The following is a 25,045-nucleotide window of genomic DNA, read 5'->3' as shown; positions in this document are numbered from 1 at the left end:
AACAAATATTTGGTGGTTTAAATACAATAAAACACAATTTCAATGCTTGTTAACTGGTTTGACTAGGTTATTACTAAATCCAAAGTATAGACATTTTGAATATGCTCATAATATCCACCTAACTGAACTGAGTAGTAAAGGTTTGAGCAGGGTATAAGGTAGCCTACAGATACTGGGCTGGCTGGCCACAGTGGGTGGCATCTGGTTGTTGCTGGTAAGTGAATGTTTTTATGGCTTCACAACTGTAGAGACGTCTACAACAATAATAACTGACGCGCTTCATATTTCCGCAAACGCCTTATTCCATCGTTCCATTGGGTGCACAGGGATGTCAGGTGCGAACCAAACTGTATAGTAAAACTGTGTAGTTTATTTTTACGAAGCTAAAGAGATAAGTTTCACATTTGCCGAATGAAACACTGGAAACTAAAAGTGCACAATTAGTATCAATTTGTCTGGAACTTTGGCAAAAAACACATGGAAAAGTAAAACTGACTGATTTCTTAACGGAGTTTCGCCGGAAGTGCTATACCCAGAAAGGGTCGTATCGGAATTTCGCAACTGTACGTCCTGACGTTTTACGACGTAACGTATTACGTTTCAAATATGGCGGCGCGCAGTGACAGGTCGTGTGTTATGAAACACAGATTGTATTTCTTACAGTGACAGCATGTTTGGTTCTACCAGGACAGCGAATTACACGTATTTAAAGTATCAGTACGAATGTGACAGTTTTTAATAACGCGTCACAGCGTTCGCGGTTGAATCTGGTATTAAAATTTAATTATGGCGGCAAGTACCTGCATGGCACTTGAAGCAGCTGTGTAAAACTAGAACAACATAACAGTCAGACAGAAAATGCTTGTAGCTACATGGTCACGGCTGTCCTGCAAGGCTTTGTCCAGCCGAGGACAGCGGACGCTGAGTCTGTTCTCCAACTCAGGACCTCCAGCCTGGACAAAAGTGGTCTCCGACGCAGAGAAGATTGTCGGGTACCCCACGTCGTTCATGAATCTCCGCTGCCTGCTCAACGATGAGCTCACTAATGTTGCCATGCACGTCAGCAAGCTGATCGGGACTCAACACCCTTTACTCAACACTGCAAGGTAACACTGCATCTCCGACTCACGGCTCTCTCCTCTCCAAACCAAACTCTATTGAAAAATCTGGCAAAATAACACTACACCTTGTATGAGCAAAGATAGACAAACTTTTGAGGAGGACTCAGGTTGTTATTTAATAGTCTATGAGTGAATGTAGTGTTCCATTAAAATAAGGTAAATCTAGTTTTTGTCTGTCACGTCATCATCATTTAGCTCACGAGAATGTTGCACTCAGCAGGTCATTTGACAGCTCATTTCCTTGGGGGTTGATATTCATTTTGTCAACACACGTGACACCACCTGCAGACATTCCAGAGGTCATGTGGTCAAGTCAAGTAACAGCTATTGTCAGTGATTGCTGTCTCTTATGATGGCTGCCACGTGCTATATTGTGTATTTATTATTTTACATGGATCATACTCGTAGCTCAGACCCTGACAGACAGCATTACCACCTATCTTTGTGTTATTAATCAAACTTTACATTTCCCTCAGCTTTGATTTGTACCTCTCACTCCACTGGTGAAGCGTTCAGTTGATGAACTCGTCAGTTTGGATAGGTGCAGTTACTTCAGCATTGAGTCCAGGGCTTTGAAAGCATTTGGTGTCTTTCCTTCAAGTGGGATGCTAGAAGCAGTTTTGATCCCAACTGAATGGACCAGATGTGTAAATCCAGCTGCTTTCTGGTTCTCTCTTTTTCATTGGATTTCATAGATTGACATACCAATCCAACACCTTGCTGGATGTGCCGGATGTTCAGAAAAAATCCCAAATGCAAAAAAACAGTCCCATATATGCTGTTAAAAGGGGCCCTTTTAATTGCATGGCACAACAAACTAAAGTCTTATTTATGTTCAGTGTGTCTTACCTCAGCGCTTTATTTGTAAGCTTGAGCTCCATCAAATGTATTGAATGGCTTTCTTTCCTCATAAAACCTCCGCAAAACCACATTTGTAAGTATTTAAAATCCAGAATAGTTTCTATCCATGTTTACTAGCTTGCAGCCTTCATCAGTGCCTTTGCTGCTGCATTGCTGCGTATCTCGGTGTGTTACGCCACCTGTTATTCAGTGAAATAGTGTGGAACAATTGGCAGGAGTGTGTATCACGGCACCTGCGTGTGTCAGCAAACAAACAGGGACCCACTCATAGAAAAAGAGCTGCATAGTGCTCAAACTCCACAGAGAACCTTTAACAAATCCACCACAAAATGCCTCCAGAGCCACACTGTGTAACCTGCAAGACATCATACCAACTAAAACCACTTCAGCAAGCAACGAGAAACAGGTTCAAAGAAAGTAGAAGGAATGAACATTTCAGCAGGGGATAAACAGTATGTCAATCAGACTAAATACATGCTGACATGGAGAGCAGGGCCGCTAGCCATTGCTGAAATTGTAAGAGACAACTCTCAGGAACGTTTTTTGGTCAATGTGGAAATTTTAATTAAAGGGAGTAAAAGGAAAAATCATGAATTGGTTTGACCTTGCATGAATGATTCACTTTAAGAGAAAGATGTCAAAGAAAGATTAACCAAAGTGACATGACTGCACTTAAACCAAGGTCAGCTCTTAATATTTGTAGCACTGTTGCCAGTTGGCTCGATAAGTCCTGTTTTTTCTCTGAGCTAAATATCAGGATTAAGGGAAATAATGCATATCGATTTCTCCTGCAGACGGGGGCAAAAGACGAGATTGTTTGCTGATTTGGGAATCAACTGCAAAAGCCACAATTGTGTTGTAATGAGGGAGGAGCTAGAACAGGTCACATCTTCCAAATATTATCTCTTCGCTTTATCGCAGGACTTGCCTGAGCTTCCGTATGTTCTATCCAAGAAATCGGGAACTCAGAGAACCAAGGAAAGAGAACGAGAAGAGAGAGTCCTCAAACTCAATCCCGCCATGCAGACGGGTGTGTTGGAAACAGGAGCCCAAGGGTGTAATAACCTATACACCTAAATCTGATATGACAATCCATTTGGGTGTTGTAGCAGGGGGCGGGGGAGGTGGTGGTGGTGGTGGGGAGCAGACCTCTTGACAGTCTGACTCCTCACTGTCAGCTTGGGTTGGCTGGTTCGTATTTCCCACTGTGTCTCCGCCTTAGACGCGCGGCAGATAAAAATATCCACAATAGCAGACAGGCAGACCCTCGTGGAGTTGGGTTTCGGTTTTTCCTTTCCTTTCATTCTCAAAAACTGCAGCTCAGCTAACTTTGCCCCAAAGTGTGGAGTTACAGTGAGGGGACTGCGGCCCGGGAGAAGAAACTTTACTTGCTATAAGGACAGTCCTTGAGAGTTTGACTTAGACGAGTGTTTCCTTCCTGTTTTCTCACCTTTTTTTTTTTTTTTTTTTTTTTTTACCTTTAATGTATTGATCAATAAAATGACCATTGAGATTAGTCTCAAAGTATAAGCCTGCATATTTCAGCTACAGTGTGGACATGAATGAATGCTGAACAGTCTGCATGAAAGTAAAAAAAAAAAACGTTTGGACTTGCATTGTCTTTCCTCAAAACAGTTTCAGTTAGCTCATTAAAATGAGTTCAAATGACATCACCGTCAAACTCTCCCCCTGCAGCAGATGACCGTGAAAGCAGCTTTCGAGTGTCAAACTCTGCACATGCATCATTCAGCACAGAGAGGCTCAAAACATCCAAGAGAAGTAACAACATGTTTGAGTGGAGGGGGACTTTAAAAAACAGCTTTTTAACACTAAGGGGAGAGTATGGGAGGAGGAGATGATAAATTAATAAATTTGTGCTTTGATTTGAGACCAGATCAAGTCGAGAAATGTTCACTGAGGAGACAGACGCACTTGCAACACTAATTTATGTCAAGATATTAAAAGTTATTATTGCCTTGACATATATTTACAAAAACAGTGTCTTCTTGCGTCACCCTGAACGTTTTGAGCTGAAGCCCCTGAAATTTGATTTGAAATCTACAACATTAGTGATTAAAAAAGCAATACTTAACATTGAGAGATTAAAAAAACCATACATCCTTAAAGGTTGACTGACAGGCGATAATCTGCCAAAAAAAAAAGACAGCAAGACATCAGCAGCAGATGACTTCTAGCTGCTAAACACAAATGTAAACAATTCAATTATTAGATTAAAACCTGGGTATATGTTTTGGACATCGAGGACGAGCACAGTGCACAGTATTATTGAATATGAACAAATACCCCGCAGGACACCCTTAAGTGTCACTTCATGAAGAGTTAAGCATTCAAAAAATCAGCTCATCTGCTTCCTCAGAGCTCTGTGGGTGTCGCTCAATCAGATCTGAATGACAGCGGCCTGCGAAGAGACGCAACCAGCCCCACAACTGTCTTCAGAGTCTGACTGAAACGTCGCTAAATCCTGATTGGTGCATCAAAGTACACAAGAAAAAGTGTTTTCAGGGTCTTCATGTTTTATCAGGATCTGATGAACTACCTGCCAGGTTTCTTTGGAATTGCTAGAATCAAATCCCAGAACGTGGCACTAACCGTTGTGATTTCTCTAAATGGATCAGAATCTATCAGGGTATCTGCTTTGCACAGGTACACTCATTCATTCACTCTTTCAGCACTTTGGCAAAAAAAAGAGCCCGGCAGAGGATCAATGTGACACCACACATGTGCAGTCATACATTTGCATGCATTAATTCCAGCCCCTGCGTACGGCGGCTAAAGTTCCTGAATTCCTGCACTGTAATTGCGGAGCAGAAGGCGTGGTGACCTGTTCACAACCCTTTAAAATGACAGCAGCCCATTCCTCTCTTCCCTCTCCCCCTCTCCCTCTCTGTGGCCCTCGCTATCTCTCGTTTTCCACATCATCTGTGCCCCACCCCTTTGCGGGAGGGCGGTTGTGATTGATTGATGTATGCCGGTGTGGATAGTGACATAAATATTAATCATCTGCCACCCTCAGGCCACTGGCTTACCCGGACTCCCCAAGAGGGGAGCAGCTCCATAATTTTTTGCTCTTTGCTGTTTTCTGTTCAGTGGCTGATGCGTCTGCGCTCATCATTGTGCCAGGCCAGTCTATATTTTCCAACTAAAAAAATGTAGTGACTGTAAATAAATCTCCCGAGCTGTGGTGAAAGACAGCCCGACATAATATCAGCTGTATCGTAAATTTTTTTTTTGGGGGGGGGGTTAAGCAGTGTGAGATGTTTTGTGTCTTTTTGGGAAGGAACAAAGCTTCAGGGTATGTGTATTTTTATTCCTTTTAGTAGCAGAACACTGTGAATCACTAATGTGTTTCTTCTGTCATCTTTCCTCGCATCCTCATTCCTGTCTGGCCTCTATTCCCTCCATCCCTCGCCTTCCCCTCCCTCTCTTCATGCTTTATCTCTCACATCCACTCTGTCTCGGGTTCCTCCACCTCCCCCTGTGGTGCAGGGGTGGGTCAGAGAGGGTGGGGGCTCGGGGCTGGTGGTGGGCTGGTGAGGCCAGTGTCTGGGCATCGAGCGGAGGGGGGGGCGTGGCCGCTTGTCTGCCTTGGAGCCCCTAACGAGAGCGTGATTCATGGCACAAGGGGCTCCCATAGGGACAGGATTAGAGGTGCTCTGTCTAACCGCTCTCCAGAGAGAGGAAAAAGATATTTAATCTGCCCACCACGCAGGCAGCTCCGTGTGTGTTTTTTTGGGTGTGTGTATGCGTGTGTGCGCGTGTGTTTCTGTGAACGCGTTCAAACCCAAAAGAAACATACAGTCCTGCAGCAACACCGATTAATTATATTCCTGTAATTTTTTTTTTCTCCCATGCACCATCAACAGTCCTTCAGCGCTTTTAGTGCAGTTTGCACGGTGTCATCATGTGGCAGTAGTCGTTTTGTCGTTTTGTTTCATTCTTTGTCCAACAGGATGGCACTGGTCTACGATAAACTGCCAAAACCTGAAGTCTGTTTAGAAAAGATCAAGTAGCATCAAACCAATGTGCAGAGCTAAGCTGCTACTGCATGGTACATACTGTATACAACATGTTTTATATCGCGCCGTGCTTTGAATTAGCATTTTCTTTTTTCTTCATTGCGTCTCGCTATGAACTGGATCGCTCGCAGTGATCACCCCGCAGAGAATTAGCACACAACCATGCAGCTCCCCTCAGCATCTTTTAGACAGTTAGCAACAAGCCAGTGAACAAGCTAGCAGCTAACGAGTCAGATGTTTTCCTCAGGAGTTGGTGGAGACCAAGCCAGAGCTAAAAGGGGAGCTACGCTGAGTACCTCCTTATTGGATTTTGCTTGAAATCAGAATCAGAGTCTCACTTTGGCCAATGGAAACATGTTGGCCGGCCGTATTTCTCAGCCACTGTTTAAACTACAACATTTCAGCGAAGCATACTGGCTGTTTTCAAGCTGTCCACGCTGGTTCTCAAGCATTGCTCATTAAAACAGGGTGAAGTGTGGCAGTGGGAGCAGGTGTAACTGGAATCAGCCTCTTCACAACAGAAGGGAGCAGGGTGTAGGAAAAGATGTTAGAAACATAAATGCTGCATGTTGTCCATTTTTAAAAATCTGCTACTGATTAGCAAGGTTTGACTTCACACTGCTCTGTTTATTAAATGGAGAGGCTATGAACACTACAAAGAAAAAGTTTTTTCCTCCACAGCTTGATTGGAGCATCCTGGACCATGTATCCTTATTAAATTATAAGAAAACGAACCGAATAACCAAATAAATGGCGTTCCTTTGATGGTTGTCTATCTGTATTTTAATCCGCCGGTGGTGTTTGTTTGCAGGGGCTTTGTCAACGACAACAACCTTCAGATGAGGGGAATGATCGTGCTCCTCATGTCGAAAGCTGCAGGGCCGAGCCACGCGGCCTCCGATCTCCTGGCTCAGGACATGGAGAGCGGCATCTACCCGAGGTACATTCTCTGAAGTTATTGACACTGTTGGGTGTTTGAATTATTTTACAATGGTTTGAGTTGCAAGATGGCAAGTTAGGATCTGACTACGTGTGAAAAATGTAGTTGGTTCTTATTGCTTTTGTGATAATTAAGGGGCTAAACATTGTATAAAAGACATTGTGCCCTTGAAGATATTCTTAAATGTTCAACCTCAATCACAGTCATAGAGTGGTCTGAGGAGTTATGGCCATATCGTACCACAGCTAGTTTCCACCGAGCAAATTCCTTGCTTTGGTACATTAAAACCAAGCTGGTAATTCAAATCCACAGACTTTGACAATCTCTCTGGCTTCCACATATTTCCACTCTCATGTATGTGCTCTTTGGGGGGGGGGGGGGGGGGACGGACATGTGTAACATTGCACTGAAGGACCGTAAATGTGCATGGCAAGCAGACCAAGAAAGGCGATGCCACTTTTGTCCCTGTTACATGGCTACTGAAGGATAAATATTGAAATAAAACCCTTGTGTCAGGGAATTCTATCTTGTCCTCTGTGGTTATCGTCCATATCAATTCCTGTAAATGAAGCACTGCATCATCTTGCGAATAAGATGGAGCGCGTGGGCAATACGGCCACAGTTACAAGAGAGGATGATTTTTATTTTATTTGGCTATATTTGGATTGTAGGTGCGTAATTGGAAATGCTTTTCAGAAAGTCCCCTCAGTTGGCTCTTTTGTGGCGGCCCCGCACACGCTGCTTCATATTCAAATTGCATTCATAACCAGGAGATGTGCCGGACTGAAAACTTACTTAACTGTCTGTTAAATGGCAAAATTACCTGACGGGACACAAAGTAACCATCATTTAGCAGCATCCAGCAGCAGTTTCACCCAATGAATATTTGCATATAAATGAGCATCACTTCTTACAATGGAAGCTTAAATGCACCAGCCTGAAAGTATTATCCTTAGTGGCTTTAATTGATATTCATGGTGCCCAGAGGATGAATCCTACTGACCGGTCATCACCTATCCAATGAAATATCTCTCCGTCTCCTCAATAGGTTCGGTGTGTTCATGTTCCGTAGAAGATGCCTCATAATGACTTTGGTGACCACCTGACTTTTCCTCCAGCATCAGCAGGTTGACGTCTTTTTGAACTTTGGTGACCCCCTTACTTTTTCTATTTCACCACCATTAGGTCAGACTTTGTTCCGTACTTTTGTTTATGACTTAATAGTTTCAAAACTGTTAACATTTCCATCAGCCTCAATTATTCTTAAGTGCAAGTTTGCATGTTGGGAAATTTGCATGCTAACATATCTACACAACAGCTTCTGTTGGCGGCAAAACATGCATTTGCAATTCATTTCGTGTGATTGTGTTGTTATTATTCTGACACCCTCTGACTAATTATTACATTTACTTCAGCATTAGAGCCTCACAGAGCAGTGAGCGTGGTTGTGGACTCTTAAGTCTTGTTATAGCATAAATTAGAAAAATTGGTTTATGAAATTTCTGGAATAGATTTAACAAACCGCAGTGCATTTTGTATTCATATTTAAATGTAATTTGTTAAATGTGATATTGATGCACTGCTGTTAAAATGCTTCAGGTAGCACCCCAAGGTCCTCTCTGGCTTTCTTACACATGCTGACTTCCAGCATGCGGCTCACAACAGGGATGTGAGCGTGTGCCAAGTGGTTTCCAGAAGTGACTGCTGTGTTTGGCGTGGCTGTGCGCTGGGTGCCTGAAAGGCTTCTTTCTTACTGCTAGCTGGCACGAGGCACATGTGTAGTGGAGCCTTGTCTGTGCAGAACCATCCTAATATTAGAACTAATTGGAATAACCTGGGCGCCGCGTGGAAGCGCTTGAGTCCCGTCCCTTTCAGGCTGCGAGGCCAAGCCGTGTCTGCAGGTTATGTGTCACTACAGAACGAGTTATTACACACTCACCTCATGTCGCAACCTGGCGCTCGCATCACTGCGACGCTGGATCACTGAATCCAACATGCAGCATTCCCTCACTCGTGTGTGATGGATAGTGCGAACCCAAACACATGCACGCACACACAGCGTGACTTGATCACCTCATTTGCACTATCTAGCCCTCTCCCCCCCCCCACCCAGCTATCCCTCCACCTCTCCTGGGCTCATTAGCACCTCTGATGGAAGAGATGGAAGGATGGAGGGAGTCGGGGTGGGGTGGGTTTGGGGGGGGGGGGTGATTGAAACCTCTGGGGGATGGTCTCCTCCCTCCTGACAGGCAGCATTTGTAAAACATTTCCCACTCTGCTGCCTGACACTGATGATTCACCAAAGCACCACCATGATAGATAGATAGATAGATAGATAGATAGATAGATAGAAACACACACACACACACACACACTCACACATAGTCCTACTTACACCACACCTCTTAATTCTTTGTGACAAATGAAAGCCACGCCACTGAACACATCACGCGGATCATCTGATGGACAGGCCACCTCTGTAAATCACACACAGGGACGCGCTCAGATCTGCAAGGCTGTATTTGATGGCGAGGCAGACTGCGGAGGGAGGAAAATGGAACAGAACAGTCAGGACAAGGGGCGTGGTGAGGGGCGTTACACCTCAGCAAGATGGCATCGGTTGCTATGCAACTGGGCACCAAAGCTATTTATACACCGGCCCCCTTGTCCCCCTTATTCCTCCCCAAGCTCCACTGCTACTGATCAGGACTGCTACGTTGGATGCACTGCTTTGGGATGTGTATGCACCGGGGTTCGACTGTCTGGTGTGTTTGGAGGCAAGTGCTCTGTGCCTTTGTTCAGTGCTTCAAAATCCAAAAATCAAAGTAACTACATTACAAAGCCATTTACCCTATAAATGAAATTAATAAATTAATACCGCAAGAGCTTGTCAGGGCTTTTCCATTTTTTTTATGTCACCACTGCTGTCTGTTTGAAATCTTTTAGCAATGTTACAAATCAATGAATAGGACTGCTGTATGGCAACATTAGATATTTAGGGTTTTTATTTAATGACATAATGACCTTGATTTGTCAGGTGTTTGATTTGGTGGATTTGGCAAAGCCAGACATTCCCAGTCTAATTCTTTTATTCAAAAACTGTTTCTCAGTAGCTTTTTCCATAAAATTTACAATATACTATATTGATATTAGCCAATTTTTCTCAGAAAAAAAAGGAATTTAAGTATTTGGAGCCATTTTACACATCAAGGTCTGTTTACAGGTGTTGGGAAACACTACTGCATGTGTAGAAAAAGCTGTCTAAGGCCTTCTGTGGCTCCAGAAAGAACTCTGTGACGTCTAATGAATTGCCTCACGTGATGTCACTTGAGGCTGAACACTACAAGTTAGACTACAACAGTCTGGTGGTGGGGCGTTAAAGAAGAGATTTTACCAGACTTCTGTTGGCTGCTTCTTGTCTCTGCTTGAGACAAAAAGCTCGAGGCTAGCTTAGTCACCACTAGCATAACACCCCCGAATCTCTGACTGAACTGTTGATTGTCTACAACCCCAGTTCAAGTTGGGACATTGTATAAAACAATAAAACCCTAAAAAGAATGTGATAATTAACCATTTATGTCATCAACGTCAGTGATTTTTGTAAATATATCCTTATTCTGAATTTGATGCAGCAACATGTTTCAAACACGTTTGGACTTGAGCAACTAACGTCTGGGAAAAGTAGTGGAATGCTCCAAAAACACCTGTTTGGAACATTCCACAGGTAAACAGGTTGATTGGTAACAGGTGATAGTATCATGATTGGGTATGAAAGGAGCATCCTGGAAAGGCTCAGTCACTCACAAGCAAGGATGGAGAGAGGTTCACCACTCTGTGAACACGATTGGATAAAGGAAATTACTACATGGGCTGAGGAACACTTAGTTAAACTGTCAGTAAACACAGTTCATTTGCAAACAATTGCATCCATGTTTTATTTTGGGACCATAGAGTTTTATTGAAGTGTCCTTGGACTCAATAGCTTGGATATTTTTCAGAATGTTGACACGTGTTGTGTTGAGTCAGCAAAGAAACTCCATCATCTCAGACTCAAATGTCTTGTAACTTATGCAAATAAGTGTGTTTATCTTCTCATCTTTAGATGCATGTGCGCATGTAAAGGCCTGCTTTCATCTCATTGTCACCGTGTTCACTGAGAGAAGCTCTATCAAACATTTATTAGCCGCAGTGTAATGGCTGATTGACACAAATACTCCCGTTAAAGTCTTCGGACCTGCGGTCACAGTGTTTTCCACTGTGATGGGAGGCCAACAGCATGAGCAGATGACAGGTGTGTCACAGATTATCCATTTTTGGTGTTTTGTGCTCAAGATAAACAACCAGGTAAACAGTCACCACGATGCTGACCTTGGACTGCGAATAAAAATGTTCAAATGTTATTTTTCTGACCTGAAATCAGCCGCAGCTCTTCGTCGCGCTTTCCTCGTCGTAACAGCGCGTTCTCCTCTTGAAGCCTGTCGAGTGTGGCCATCACTCGGAGGCACCTTGAGAGCACGACTGTCAATCTGTTAATTTCCCTTTCTTTAAACCCTGAACTTATTAACTCTCATTTGGGGCGACTGTGTTGTTGCTCTGCGTCAGCGAGCAGAGAAACCAACCAGACAATGGGTGTGATTGAGAGGCGAAATAGATGACATTATTGAATTTTAATCACATCTTTTCCACGCCGACGTCGAACATGGCAATTACCTGGCTACAAGATACGTGTGTGCGTATGTTGGAGTGTGTGTATAGGAAGGGGTTGGAGCGCAAGGCAGATGACTGGCTCATCAGGTTCTCACAGCGGCTGAAAGAAGGTCGTAAGTGGCTATCAGCGCACCCAACCCTGTCTGGATGGATCCCTCCTGTCGCAGCGTGGCGAGCTCCTTCCATATGGAGAGGGGCCTAATTATCCCCCACCAATGGCTGAATCAACATTTGATTATATCCTCCCTAAGGCTGCTCTGAAAGGCTCTATTCAATACCACTTTTATGTCTTTTCTCTCATAATCAAGAATGGCTGTTATTTCCTAATGATAAGTTTAATTTCTTTTTTTAACACAACCCCTGGCGTGCTGTGCAGCAAGATGTCTGATGTGTCTGCCGGTTTATGCCCTCGAGTGTACTGATTTTGACTGGAAGGTTTTTGAACCAAATTGTAGTTGTAGAGAAATCTCTTATCATGTCGAGATACACAGTAATTTCTTCTTTGAAGTTGCGCACTCAGTCAGTGTTTCAGATAGCAGCTGAATGAACTGTGATGATCCCTACAGTCTTTGTTTGGAGCAGTGTTGTATGTTTTAGTCAAATGAAAGATCTGAATATTGCAGTTTCATTGACTAAATAGATGTTTTTCCCCTTTTTGCCGGAGGGATGGAATGCAGCCTACAAATCATTGTGCCGTGCTTGATTCCTTTGTGGTCAGCACACCTGCACGTGGTGCTGTGAATGAGTTTTCCTGCATATTTCAGCAGCGTAAAGACAATGAGAAAGTGTGTGTCAAAAAGCTCTCTAACTGTCAAGTCTCTGGAACGCCTCTCTTACAAGTGGTTGACAAGAAACCCGTCATATTTAAATGTGTTCTTGTTTTTCTGTTTATAGCCAGCGGAACTTGGCAGAAATCACAGAGTTGATCCACACGGCGTTCCTGGTGCATCGTGGGATAGTCGATCTGAAGGAGTGGACGATTTCAGACGGCCCACTGAAGGATATGCAGTTTGGGAATAAGATGGCCGTCCTGAGTGGCGACTTCCTGCTTGCAAACGCTTGCACTGGACTCGCCCAACTGGATAACACTAAGGTACCCTGACTGACAGTCACAGACTGTATACCTGTGAAATATCTCACCTGACATCAGTGATTTTACTGAGAAACACTGCTGCCTTAATATGAGCTCCCAGTGGTCTTTGGCTTCTTTGAAGTTTTGAACATGACATTATTTCACATTCCTGCTGGACATACAGGTCTGGACTACAGACAGGCCAGTCCAGTAGCGTCACTCTCTTACTATGAAGCCCCGCTGCTGTAACACGTGCAGAATGTGGCTCGACGTTGTCTTCATTAAATTCAGATTCCTGCAACACACTGCGACCTTCATTTACATGGTGTAGCCTGGTGATTCCTGACCTCGTGGTCAAGGGCTCAAAGGGGGCCACAGGAAGCAGGGTCTTCTAGATGATCAACAAGATAAGCCTGATGCAAGACCTCTGGTTTGCCACCCACGTGTCAGATTTGTCCAGTAGTCTTTCTGGAAATGGGGGACAACATCGTTTCTCGACAAGAACTTAGTGGACCAGATGAATCATTTGTGTCGTGTGTATCAGTGTGATACACATTCTTAGTAAATTCAAACTATTCTGCTGATCAAAATGTGGCACTGACACCTTTAAGGTAACACAGCTTTTATTTTAATGGACACATCAGCAGGACGAATAGCTCACTTTCTACTGAACAGCCTCCCTCTCAACAAGAAATCAGCCAATACAAATCAATACTTTGTGTGTGTGTGTGTGTGTGTGCGCGTGTGTGTTGTTCTTGGGGGGGGTTGTTTTGTGAAATTCCACTGGGTTTTACCTCATTAGGCCTCTAAAAATGATTAAAATCTAAATCTGATCTAAAAGCAACACGTGCGCCACGGGGACGCTTCTTATTGAGTTTTCTGCTCGGGGTGTGTGTGTGTGTGGTGGTGGTCTTGAAAGTGCACCACAGATCATATCTACTACATCGCCTGGTAACCCCTCGCTGACAGACGCTGTCACCACGCTGCTCTGTCAGAATGTGGTTGCCCGAGTGGATCAAAATAACCCCCCCCCCCCCCCCCCGTGCCATCAGCCGCACCAGCCCTTATCGCCTTCCCTGACGCTTCTTATTCAGCACACTCAGTCTGGGTTTATGTCTGCTGTGTGGCAGCCAAGAGACGCCCTCCCAAATATGATGTAAGTGGTATCCATGGTGCTTCTTGTATGGGAAACATAGCAGGAGTTCGAAGGAACCAGCATTTCCTTTGTAAATTGAAGGTAATTCTAAAGGTGTGGCACTTCCTTTACAGTGCTAATTGGCTTTCATTAGCTTTTGACACTGCGGCAGTACCACGAGAGCACCATGAGACGCCATTGTGACTGTGTGGCTAAGCTACAAATTACTGTAATAGAACTGATATTGTTGTTTCCCTGGAAGATAGAAAGAAAAAACACACTGAGAATTAAATGATGGTAGATGTGCTGATGACTGGAGCTAATGATGATTTAATCACGTCGAGTGTGCGTTCACACCAAGTAAGCTGGCATTGGTTGAATGGAAGTTTCGGAGCATCTGTTCCTTTAGTGCGGTTCATCGTCAAGGTGAGGAACCACGCAGCAAAGCTTAAAGCCATTCATCTTATTTCCCCCCCAAAACAAACCTGCAGTGCTGTTTATGAGGAGCGTGAATGTAATCTGAAGCAACCGCAGGAAACGTCTGCAAAGTGGAAGTTTTTAAGGCTAATAAGGAGATGGACATCTGATAGCCAGCAGTTACTCATGTTTGGAAAGGTTAGCAAAACAGAATGAGCCGAGGGCAGACCACAGCATGCACCGATGCTCGTGTTCAGCCGTGTTTTCACCAAGCTGTTCTTCACCGGTTTATTGACAGGAGGGAAATTAGATTATTGCACACAGGAATGAAGAGTCCATCACGTCGAGCTTAAGTTACAGGAACGGGATTTGTTTTGACCTAAGTTTTTTTTTTTTTTTTTTTAAACTGGTGGGAGGATATGTTACCGACATCCAGTTCACTTCACATCCCATTTGTGAGTTCATGTTGACTTTTGGTCCTGGTTTGTAACCGAGCCTAAACAAAATACGTGGCAGTTTGCTTTGGTGAACACGAAAGGAAATCTGTACATGTGATTTTTATCTCAAGAAGCTAAAATCTCGGAAATTTGGCCGGAGAAAAATCCCGTCAAACGTGATGCGATATGAACTGTTCACCTCAGGAAAAGGTGTGTTTTTCCTGTGCAGCACATCATTTCCTTGAGGTTTTTGAATAACATTGGAAACAGCAGTTGACAAAAACAGCCTCCACTTACGGTTCACATACTTGCTTGTTCTGGAGTTTCAGCTGCATCACGTGGTCTTCATGTGCTGACAAAATAAACCTCAACTCTTAAGCCAGCGTGGAGGAGACGGCCGAGTCTAAGAGGTGCTCAGAACACCTACAGTGCCATGACAGCCAAGCATACAGGCAGTGTGATGTGGTCAGAAGCTCCAGAACAAACAGATACTTGAGTTTACAGCAGTCTCACTGTTTGCAGGAAGCCATCAAAAAAAAGGATTTGCATAGACTTTCTGGAATTTTTGTGAGCCAAAGGGAGGGGGGGGGGGCATGGGTGTGGCCATTTCTGTGCATCGTCATCAACCTTCATGTTTCAGCATTGTACTTCCATTATGTTCAGGCAGAGACACATTCTTAAAAAAGAATGATCAAAATCGAAGCAGCGCAGGCCGAGATATCCTGACTTCTGCTTTTTAAGTGTGGGTCAAGCTCCAAAAACGCTGGCTCATTCCCATGATGCAACTGAAATGCATCTTTCATTGACCCACCCTGTCGCCCAGCATGACATCATCAGGATTATTTTTTCATCCATTTTTTTTTATTTTTCCTGAGCTCCCGAAGAGCCGCAGAAGACGTTATACAACTTTTGTGAGAGGCTGAAACCAGCGCTGCATCCGCGCTTCAGCTCCTCGGGATGAAGAAACGGACACAAATAGATTTTCAACTCAGAATTACCCTCAGGCGAATGCAATAAAGGCTGTAAACGATTTCCGTTTCACTCATTAAAATCTGCTAATTGTCTGATATTTATAACTGTAACAGCTTCGAAATGTGTGAAGCTGAGGGCAGTTTGAGTCTGCTGTGAAAGCTGACAGTCTGCTGAACAGCGGACTGTCTCTCCTCTCCTGCAGCTTGTGTGTGTGTGTGTGTGTGTGTGTGTGTGGTCATTGTACCGCTTCCTAATACACACGGTGACAGATGAGTCGTTCTTGCAGCTTTCGAAGTTTTTCTCATAAACCAGCCTTTTTCTTTTTTTCTTCTTCTTTTAAGGCAGTGAGAGCGATGGGGATTGTGTGTCGTGGCCTTGAGAGGAAACCTATGCCTCTACTTGTATAAACTGTAAAGTAATCTCACCGTGGAGCTCCGGTTTCTCCCCCCTCGCAGACCTGTCGGCAAAACACGATCTGGCTGGATTTGGGAATGGAGTAAGGGGGAGGCAGGGGGAGAGCTTATCTGATACTTTCCAAAAAAAGACCCCCACTGGCCCCCACTTCCCAAGGCAGGCAGAGACACCACATCTGGTAATACTGTAGGCACATTGTCCTTCCAGGTCTGTGGGCGAAGCTCGGGTTTCCTCAATATTTTCCCCCGGTGGATTCGGTTACCCAAAGGGCACTGCGAGGCTGACGGAGCAGCCAGCGTCACCAGACTTTTCTGATGAACCAAGGATGTCTGGGATGAGCTGAAGGAGCTCTAAATTTAACCTCATTCATCGGAACTGTACAGGCGTGGCCTTCACTCGTCGGCCCGGGCCGTTCTGTGTGGCTGTGAATGAAGGACGGAGAGATCAGCTTCGGATTGTTACTCATTCATTATATCCACACTTTGAAGAAACGTTTGAAAAGGTGCTCGCTGTCTTCTGGTGGTTGATAAGGGGCCACTGGTAGCTAAAATGTAGTCATGCATGCCCCCTGTAAGAGGAAATGGGCAACTGCAGTCTTAAACTACTCAGACCTCAATGAGGCTTTCCCTCTGAGTTGCCTTTTAAATCTTATTTAATTTATAGAGTTGAATATTCCATAATGCCAGGTGTCTAAAAGCAGGACATCTTTTCCTCGACAGTATATTAATTAGCTTGTGCTGGTGATAAAAGAAGTGGTTCTTTCTCATTTTCACCACCAGTGAACACATACTGCAAGTATCTACAGATTCATATTACAAAACTGCAACGCTCAAAAGCACCAAGTGAAAGAAATTTTGAAATAGTTTGCGCACACAGAAAGGAGAGCGAAGAGGCCCCCGACGTCAGATCATCACTCCAAAACCTTGTTAACCCCTCTGCTCTCTGGACACAGTCTGATTTCGTCTCACCATCTGCCTTTTAGCTCCATTTCAGCCCCTCAGACAGGACGGACACCTGATCTGTCTCTATCGACTGGACTTCTCTATAAATACAAAGTATAATGAATGAAGGCGAGCCGGGGTCTGCTTTATGAAATCAACAGGAGCTCCCCTCTGGCCTGGTAATGAGCAGCTGGCTTTGCAGCAGTTCACCTGGTTTCTGACCCTCGTCTCACCTCTGATTTATTTGCCGAACCAGCTGTTCAGATGAGAGCGCTGCTAGCTCGCGCTTCAATCACGGGGAAATTGTGGTTTTTAATTACAAATGTCACGGATGAACTGAGTAGCGTGTCAGTTTTGATCAACCTCATTTACATCTGCATTTGAGGAGTTTAATTGATGCTGTTAGCCGGAGTGATTTGTAATGAGGATGTAGGTTATCGGTTCAGCGCCCGGGTCCAAGGACGCTTCAACGGGACTCGTGGCTGTTGATGGACATGCTGCCTGTTGTGCAGATCAAACCCAGCATTTAACTTTGTGCATGAGAGTGAGACTTTGATTTCCTGAGGATGCCTGCTGCCTGATAATGCCTCATTTTTTTCTGTTTGACAGGTTGTTGAGCTGATCTCGAGTGCCATCGGCGATATAGTTCAAGGACTCTACTATGAGAATTACAATAACACTGAGGTAAAGCATCTGTTCTCCGTGTGTAGTCCGGCTTTGATGTGGGGCAGTGGAGCTGAACGATCTGTGATAAGTGTTTATGGGAGGAAAATGCGTGGCAGAGTGAATCCTACACCACAAATACAATATCCAGAGTGAAAACAGTGAGGCAAAATGAGATGATGATGACTTGAAATGGAAAATAAAGGTGAGGCAAATTCATTTGTAGAGCACATTTCATACACAAAGCTCCTTACCTGCAAATTGAGTTACAAGATGAATTCAAAATGTAGAAAAATTAAAAGGTAAAATCAAGAAAAAGGTGAGTGATATTCAGTGTTTTTGCTATTATTTCTATTGCTTTGCTTTTGTCCATAAATCCTATGAAAAGACCAAAACCAACAATGAATTATCTGTTTAATCTATCTGATCCCTCTGTGCCGTAGAGCTCCAGTTGTCCAGAAACTGTTAAATGAGCAGCATTAAATGAACATCAGTGAGCCACACTGGGTGTTCCTGTCTTCATTTTCAGTCACATGCACACCTTCCTTCTGCGGGACATACTCACAGAGCATCACATCTTTAAAGGAATGATTGTGCCTTTTTACAAATGGAACTGTGCATTTGTGACACACTCCTGAAGATTTAGATCTCACTGGTGTTGGGGATGGGTGTCACAGACCGGGTGGGGGTGGATGCATTTTTGGCTTTTGTTTTTTCATGAGATTTGTTAGCAATAAAAAAAATACACAGTAACGCCAACACGATGCCTTAACAGGAAAATAAAACAACTGAGCAGTGGAATTCATTCACAAGCCGCAGGAAAGGTTGTCGTCCATTTAGATGATCAGGAAGTTGGTTCCGGCTGTGTGCAGCTTAGAAGTTCAACGCTGCTCTATGAATGGTTCTGACAGCTAGTTCATTTTTCAGCACGGTGTTCCACTGTACTGTCACTGTGCATCTGTACAGAGATGGTCTACTTAACCTTGCTTTGCCTGTGGTGTTTATAATGTTACATTTTTGGACTCATTTTTGGACGTAAGAGAACTTATTCAAAGTGTCTGCAGAGCTGCCAAAGTGTTTTTCCTGCTCTGGCGTTGTGTCCCTCTCCCAGCTTGCCTCTGTTGTTAATAGCTGAAGAGCTTGTAGGACTCGTTGTGATTGAGGCGCTGTGGCGGAAGTTTGAAGTTGTGCAGTCGAAGCAGTGAGGGCTCAGGCCCGCGGTGTCTCGGTTTGCTCCACAGGAGGGTGGTCTCACGGATGTCCTCGACATGGCGGTGTGGGAGGAGCAGGCGTTCCTGTCCCATGGGGCGCTGCTGGCGAAGAGCTGTCAAGCTGCGATGCAGCTCGCCAGACATGACAGGGAGTCCCAGAGATTGGCGTACAAGTACGGCAAGCACATATCACTGTGCAACAAGGTAATTCTCATCTGAGTGTCCCACCAAGCACTCAGTCAACACCAAGTCCAGTTTATCCATGGAGGATAAATCAGTAAGGGTCACACCTGTGGGCGCTTTCTGAGATAATGACTGTTAAATGCTTCGTCAGCAATCAGCTTCTTACTATGAGTGAGCTGCTGTAAGTTTCCTGAGATACTCAGAGAGTCGTCATCCTCGAAACATGAAATGCTTCCATTTAGGCCAAATGTAAATTCCACATTTGCTTCCATGTTTATGTTTATCCGTCACATTATTTTCTCTGGCTGATAGAATTTTTCACTTCACTCCTCATAATTCTGTTCTGTGCTGGTGAGTTTTTGCCTTCTTGACAGATGATTCAGCCCCTGGTCTATTAGAAGCAAAGAAAACAGCTCACTCGCAACATTAAGGCTACAAGCGACCCATAATGTGACCCTCTCTGTAGGAGCCAATGTTACACTGTTACTCTCTCTATTCAAAAGGAATATCTGCGGTCCTTGAATGTATAACAACTCCCACTTTTTAAATGCAATTTCCAGGAAAGAATCCAGTAATTGGGACAATATCTTATTAAAGATTGGAAACCAAATGTGATACGGTGCTGAAACTTTGTCCCTCTTGACCACCACTCCTCTTTTGATCAAACGCTTCACACCATAGCTGCAGAAGTCCTGTTAAAGTGCACATGAAGATAAATGTTTTTCATACTATCCTGCCAGTGCGTTAAAATTCTTATTCTCACATCCAGACAAATTTCTCAAGGTTCAGATGCTTTCAGCTGAATCTTCTTGGTGCGAGCCTTAAAGTCATTCATAATGGTCCCGCTCGTCGTGCTGTGCCAGTACGTCCTCTCCTGCTGTGGCTCCCTGTAGCTGCCTGTCTGCAGGCCTCAGTGGCTACAGGGAGTCTCAGCATGGGAGGAAACAGAAATGAGGTCTTTGAAGGAGAACCATCCTCATCGGGTTAGCTGTGTGTTTCACAAGACCGTTCCTCATGCTGCTCATTAACAGGGTCGCTCAGAGTGTCAGTAGGCAGCATGCACGCTCACCTGTTCACGTTTCCACCACTGGGTTAGTCTAATTGGTTCCCAAGTAGAATCTGAGCCTGACAAACGCTTGATTGACATATGTGCTCTCCCCTTTGTAGCTGAACTCTGACCTGCAGCCGTTTGTGAAGAGCAGCGCGGGAGAGCCGGTGTCGTTCAGTCTGAGCGCCGCCCCGGTGGTTTTCCACCGTCAGATCGTTGGCACTGAGAGATGGCATGAGCAGCTGCAGCAGGTACACATGATCTACGGCACCCCTGCAGCAGCTGCATTCATTTTGGTTTTTGGAGTCTTTCACTCACTGGTAATTTTGGCCATGTTACATGCATCAAATGAACAGCTGTCTTAGCTGAACTAGTAAAGTCTCGAAGGTAAAGTATAATGGCATTTGTCAGGCTGTCCACCGCTTTGGTCCAGACTGAAATGTCTCCACAGTGGATGTGGACTGGCATGAAATTTGTTCCATATATTCATGTCCCCCTCAGGGTAAACTGGAATCACTTTGGTGATACCTGTAACACTAATGACAGCCCCATCAGCCTCAGCTGTGTTTTGCATTTTGCGCTAATTAGCAAAAATTAGCATGCTAACATTACACCTAATAAACATCAGCATGGTCGCATCGTCATTGTGAGCACATTGTCTTGCTAGCATTAGCGTTTAGCTCTGAGCACTGCTGTGCCTAAATACAGCAGCAGGTGTGCTTGGTTTGTTTCACTGCTTCGCTGGAGAATGGCGAGCATTTTTTGTGATAACCTGCGAGAAGATAGTTGGAATATGAGCCGCCATGAAGACGATGCACTGAGCTTACTCAACGCTAGCAACCATGAAAATGTGGGAAATTGAAGAAAGCCTTAATCTGACTTGCGCTTCCCTATATCCTTGTATCTTGAGGAGAATCATATTTTGGGATTTTGTGTTCTTGATTTGTTCAGTTCTTTAATTTCATCACACTGCACCTTTTTTAAGGGCAATAATTAGTTCTTTACCATAAAATTAAGGCATAAAGTTCAATTTAATTGATGATTACCCTTTTCTCTCCACTCTACAAGGTAAAAACACGTACAAACCATCTGGATTACTCAAAGGTAAGACCACTGGTTTATGTGTTCCTCTGTACAGAATGTGCCTCTTCAGCCAGCTATGAACTCTGTATTTCATAAGGTTACATAAAAGCTGTGCTCTTACCCAGTGTAGAGCCTCTGTTGCCTTTGTGTTACATTTCCGTCCATTATTCATTGTGTTGTCTTGTTGTTTTCACCTGTTTACTTACTGGCGCAGCATCTCGCAGAGCAATCAAAAAGAAACAGGACGTCTTTTCACTGTAACCTATATCAAAGTTGAGAAATGAGCTTTCCAAAGTCAATGTGTGAGGGAAGGGGGGGGGGGGCGGTCGGGGTGCAAGAAGAGACCGAAGCTACAGAGGAGGGGTCTGATGGTGTTGGGGGGTTATCTGGTCCCGTCTGAAACCAGAGCAGGAAGGATTAGTTACCGAGGCCTATTTGTGGAGGAGACACTGAGGCTCTGAGACAGTGGCATTGTGAGAGAATCTCCTTCAGCAGACCTGTCGAAAAGGGGACATGGGGAGAAGTTTGAAGGGAAGGAGAGATGAGGGGACACAAGGAGGAAAGCTGAGAGCAGGACAGAGGGAGGGATGAAATTTTGGGGAGGAAAAAGAAAGACCTTGGGCCCGCGAGCGTAAAACTTTGCTTTGCTTCAGTGCAAAGATGGGAGCCCATAATTAGAGGAACTTTGTGTACGTTTGTAGCATCTACAAATTGCCCACATGATTTAGCTTGTGCTTTCATCCCATTAACTCTGATAAACAACCATAAAGGCTTCCAGAAACTCCCATGTTACTCTGTTTTGCATTCAGTATATTAGTCTTTCCCCAAGTAGGAGACATCTCCAAAATACACGTTTTAACAGATTTGCCAGCTGTAAAATTGATCAGTATGAGAAGTGAATATTGTTTTTGAAGGCGTTTATCAAAGAAGCAGTCTTCTCATGACTCCTCTCGTGGACTCGTCATCCAGCCGTCGTCAGGCAGTGGTCATTCATGTGTTTTGGGAGAGTGGCTTTAGAAGCAGGCATGAAGGCCGGGGAGGGGATTTTTCAGTTTAATACTTTCAAAATAAAGCTTGCTCTGCTTCTGGTTTCTGCAGCGTTACCAACCTCAGCTTTAATGCAGAACAAAACACGGTTAGCATAACAGTTTGTGAGATGAGGGAGAAGACTTTTTTCTAAATTGAATAAGCAGCCAGGATGATGCCGAGTTTGACACCTGGAATTTTTTTTTAGAGAAGAAAGGCCTAAGGGGCTTTCCACCTCCGGAATTCATGAGCTAAAACGCCCTCAGCAAAAAGATCTCCCTGCACACCAGCAGTAAAGCGTAAGGAGATGCCCGAATTCACCCAGTCTGTATTCTTAAGCTGTTGGTTGGGGCTGATTTGACTTGATGTTTTCCACTTCCTCATCCATGAAAAGCATATGTTTCTGAGATTTAATTTGCTTTTAAACAAGCTATCATAAGAAAAATCATATCTGAATTCAGGTCATTGACAAATGTAAGCAGTCAGCCGGTAACATACAGGACACGTATTATAAGAAGTCATCAGAAACTGTCAAAGCTGCTGGACGGGCAAGGAATTGAAATTCCTGTGTTCTGCACGTAGTTCACTTTATTACCTGGGTTGTTGCAAAAACTGGCTGTGCACCAGTCATGTGGTCTGGTGCCACAATGAGTTGACTGAAAAGACAGGAGAGCTGTGACATGCCCCTCTCGAACCTACAGATAAATAACATTCAGTGCATTTCCCCTCTTCTCATCAAAGTGGGCCTGCCAGGTTTCTAAATATAACTCACCATGATGAGCCTGAAATGTTTCCCTTGTAGTTAAATGTGGTAAGCTGCCTCCAGTGGCACCAGGGGCAGCATGAAAATATGTGATTGCGTTGTACAATGTTTTTTTTTTTGTCCTTAAAAGAAATGCTTTGCTCATGTACGACCTCACTTTAAGAGTACGTACGCTAACTTTCCCCGGCTCTTAAGAGTTTGCTGTGTTGACAGCTGGATAGTAACAAGAGTGACACTAACATGACAAAGTAACGTGTGTTTTCATCCCTCGACAGCTTTTGGCAGCAGTTAAGTCGGAGAAAGGCGTGAGCTCAGCTGTGGACTTATGCTGTTACCATGGCAACAAGGCTCTGGAGGCCATCCAGGCTTTCCCCTCCTCCGAGGCTCGATCCGCCTTGGAGAACATCGCCTCCGCCATCACCAAATTTTGACCTGGACTCTCACACACATGCACACACACACACACACACACACACACACACACACACACACACACACACACACACACACACACTGGTGCCTCTGAATGCCTGAAGTGTCTTTGTCTGCAGAGGCAACAGGATGAGAACCAGTGAACGGTTGACACTTCAGAGACAAATGAACTTCTTTTGAGCCAGGTACTGGCTCACGTCTGGAAAAACAGTTCTGCTCTGTTGTGCATGACGGTGTGCATCAGAAATGGCTATATCCATAAATGGTCATTAAAAAGAGAATTAAATATACATTACTTCAGCATCATGTCATGTGTTGTGTCGGCTCCAGTACATACCCTTCCTCTCCTGTGCGGCGAAAATATCGCACCAAGCTGCATTTTAAACCCTGGCGCTTCATTGTTACCTTGCTTATCAGCAAAGGCGCATACCAGGCAGAACGTAATTTAAGATGCTTTGAGGAATTGTTATTGTCATCTGGAAAATGCGCCATGAACGGCAAACGATGCACCGAGCGGCGCTTGTTCTAACAAAATTTCATTTTTTAGAATCACCCAGGTTCACTCTGCTCGTTAGCGCACACCTCGGATGATGCTGAAATCGTAGCTGCTGGATGTAGTGGGTGTTTGCCAAATTGAAGAGAAGCTCCAAACCAGTTGTGAAAATGTCTCAAAGTCATGTTCTACTAGGTATGTACCCCTGCTGATAAGCACAGCTGCAAAAATATGTATTTTTTGAATGGCATTTGGCGTGCTATCCTATCCACAGAGGGGGGAAATGGCAAGAATCAGGAGTAATGTCATCTATGTTGCCTTATTATGTCTGTCCCCATGCCTGTGTATGTGATCCAAGTCAACCCAGGGGCGGGGAAAGGTCACACAGCCTCTCCCCTTGGCCCAGCCAGCGAGCGCATTGAAGCTCCGCCAAGCAGTAATTATTAATGAAGAGACCTGAGCAAATGGACAGGAAATGCAGAGGTATTGATTGGGCCGGCTGCCCTGTTCTAAGCCGTACAGGCTGGCGCCAGCCTGGTGGCCTGTGGTTTCCCAGGCTGCTGTATGTGGAGGGGGGTACAGCCAAGGTGTGAAACCAGGCCACCGCTGGCAGCTGTCTGTCACAGTCAGGCCACACCTGAAGGACAGAGCACAGGAGACAGGACGGGAAAAAAAAAAAAAAAAAAGACTGAGGGTACTCGACTAACCAAGAGGATTCTGCAGCGCATGTTGGTCCCACATCAGATCATGAGGCTTTGAATCTGCATGAAGAAGGTTGGCATGAGCAAGACATGCCCATACGGTTACACATTTGACTTAAAAAAAAAGATAGACGCCTCAAAAAGGAGCATTATTTTTACTGACATGACAGAAAAGTCAGCTGGAACATCCTAATTGATGATGCACACCCAGTTCATGGTTTTTAGCCATGCTAGCAGTGTGGGTGGGTCCAGACTGAAATATCTAAGGTTTAAGGTTACCTTTATTGTGCCACTACAGGGAATTTGTTGAGCACCAAGGATTCACATAATGACAGCATCCATGCCATCAACTATAAATCACATAACTGGTACAGGGAAATGGAAATTC

The 25,045-nt window shown here is 44.4% G+C and overlaps 1 protein-coding gene across 2 annotated transcripts; it reads left to right on the top strand.

The window, feature by feature from the left end:
* The first annotated feature begins 597 nt into the window (after positions 1 to 597).
* On the top strand, positions 598 to 23,758 carry pdss2 (prenyl (decaprenyl) diphosphate synthase, subunit 2). 2 transcript variants are annotated; one of them, XM_076748828.1, is made up of 9 exons: positions 598 to 1,106; positions 6,831 to 6,959; positions 12,561 to 12,759; positions 17,664 to 17,738; positions 18,959 to 19,132; positions 20,279 to 20,410; positions 21,228 to 21,263; positions 23,307 to 23,463; positions 23,510 to 23,648. In XM_076748828.1, exons 1-8 carry the CDS (start codon positions 859 to 861, stop codon positions 23,460 to 23,462), a joined length of 1,149 nt encoding a protein of 382 aa, XP_076604943.1. In that variant the 5' UTR covers positions 598 to 858; the 3' UTR covers position 23,463; positions 23,510 to 23,648. The 2 variants fall into 2 exon arrangements, with proteins under 2 accessions (XP_076604943.1, XP_076604942.1); XM_076748827.1 differs by having other exon boundaries at positions 23,307 to 23,758.
* Positions 23,759 to 25,045: the final 1,287 nt, after the last annotated feature.

Source organism: Chaetodon auriga, chromosome 14 (genome assembly GCF_051107435.1).
Source record: "Chaetodon auriga isolate fChaAug3 chromosome 14, fChaAug3.hap1, whole genome shotgun sequence".
In the NCBI taxonomy this organism is placed as follows: domain Eukaryota; kingdom Metazoa; phylum Chordata; class Actinopteri; order Chaetodontiformes; family Chaetodontidae; genus Chaetodon; species Chaetodon auriga.
Note: the sequence above shows the minus strand (reverse complement) of the source record. Positions and strands in the feature narration are given on the sequence as shown.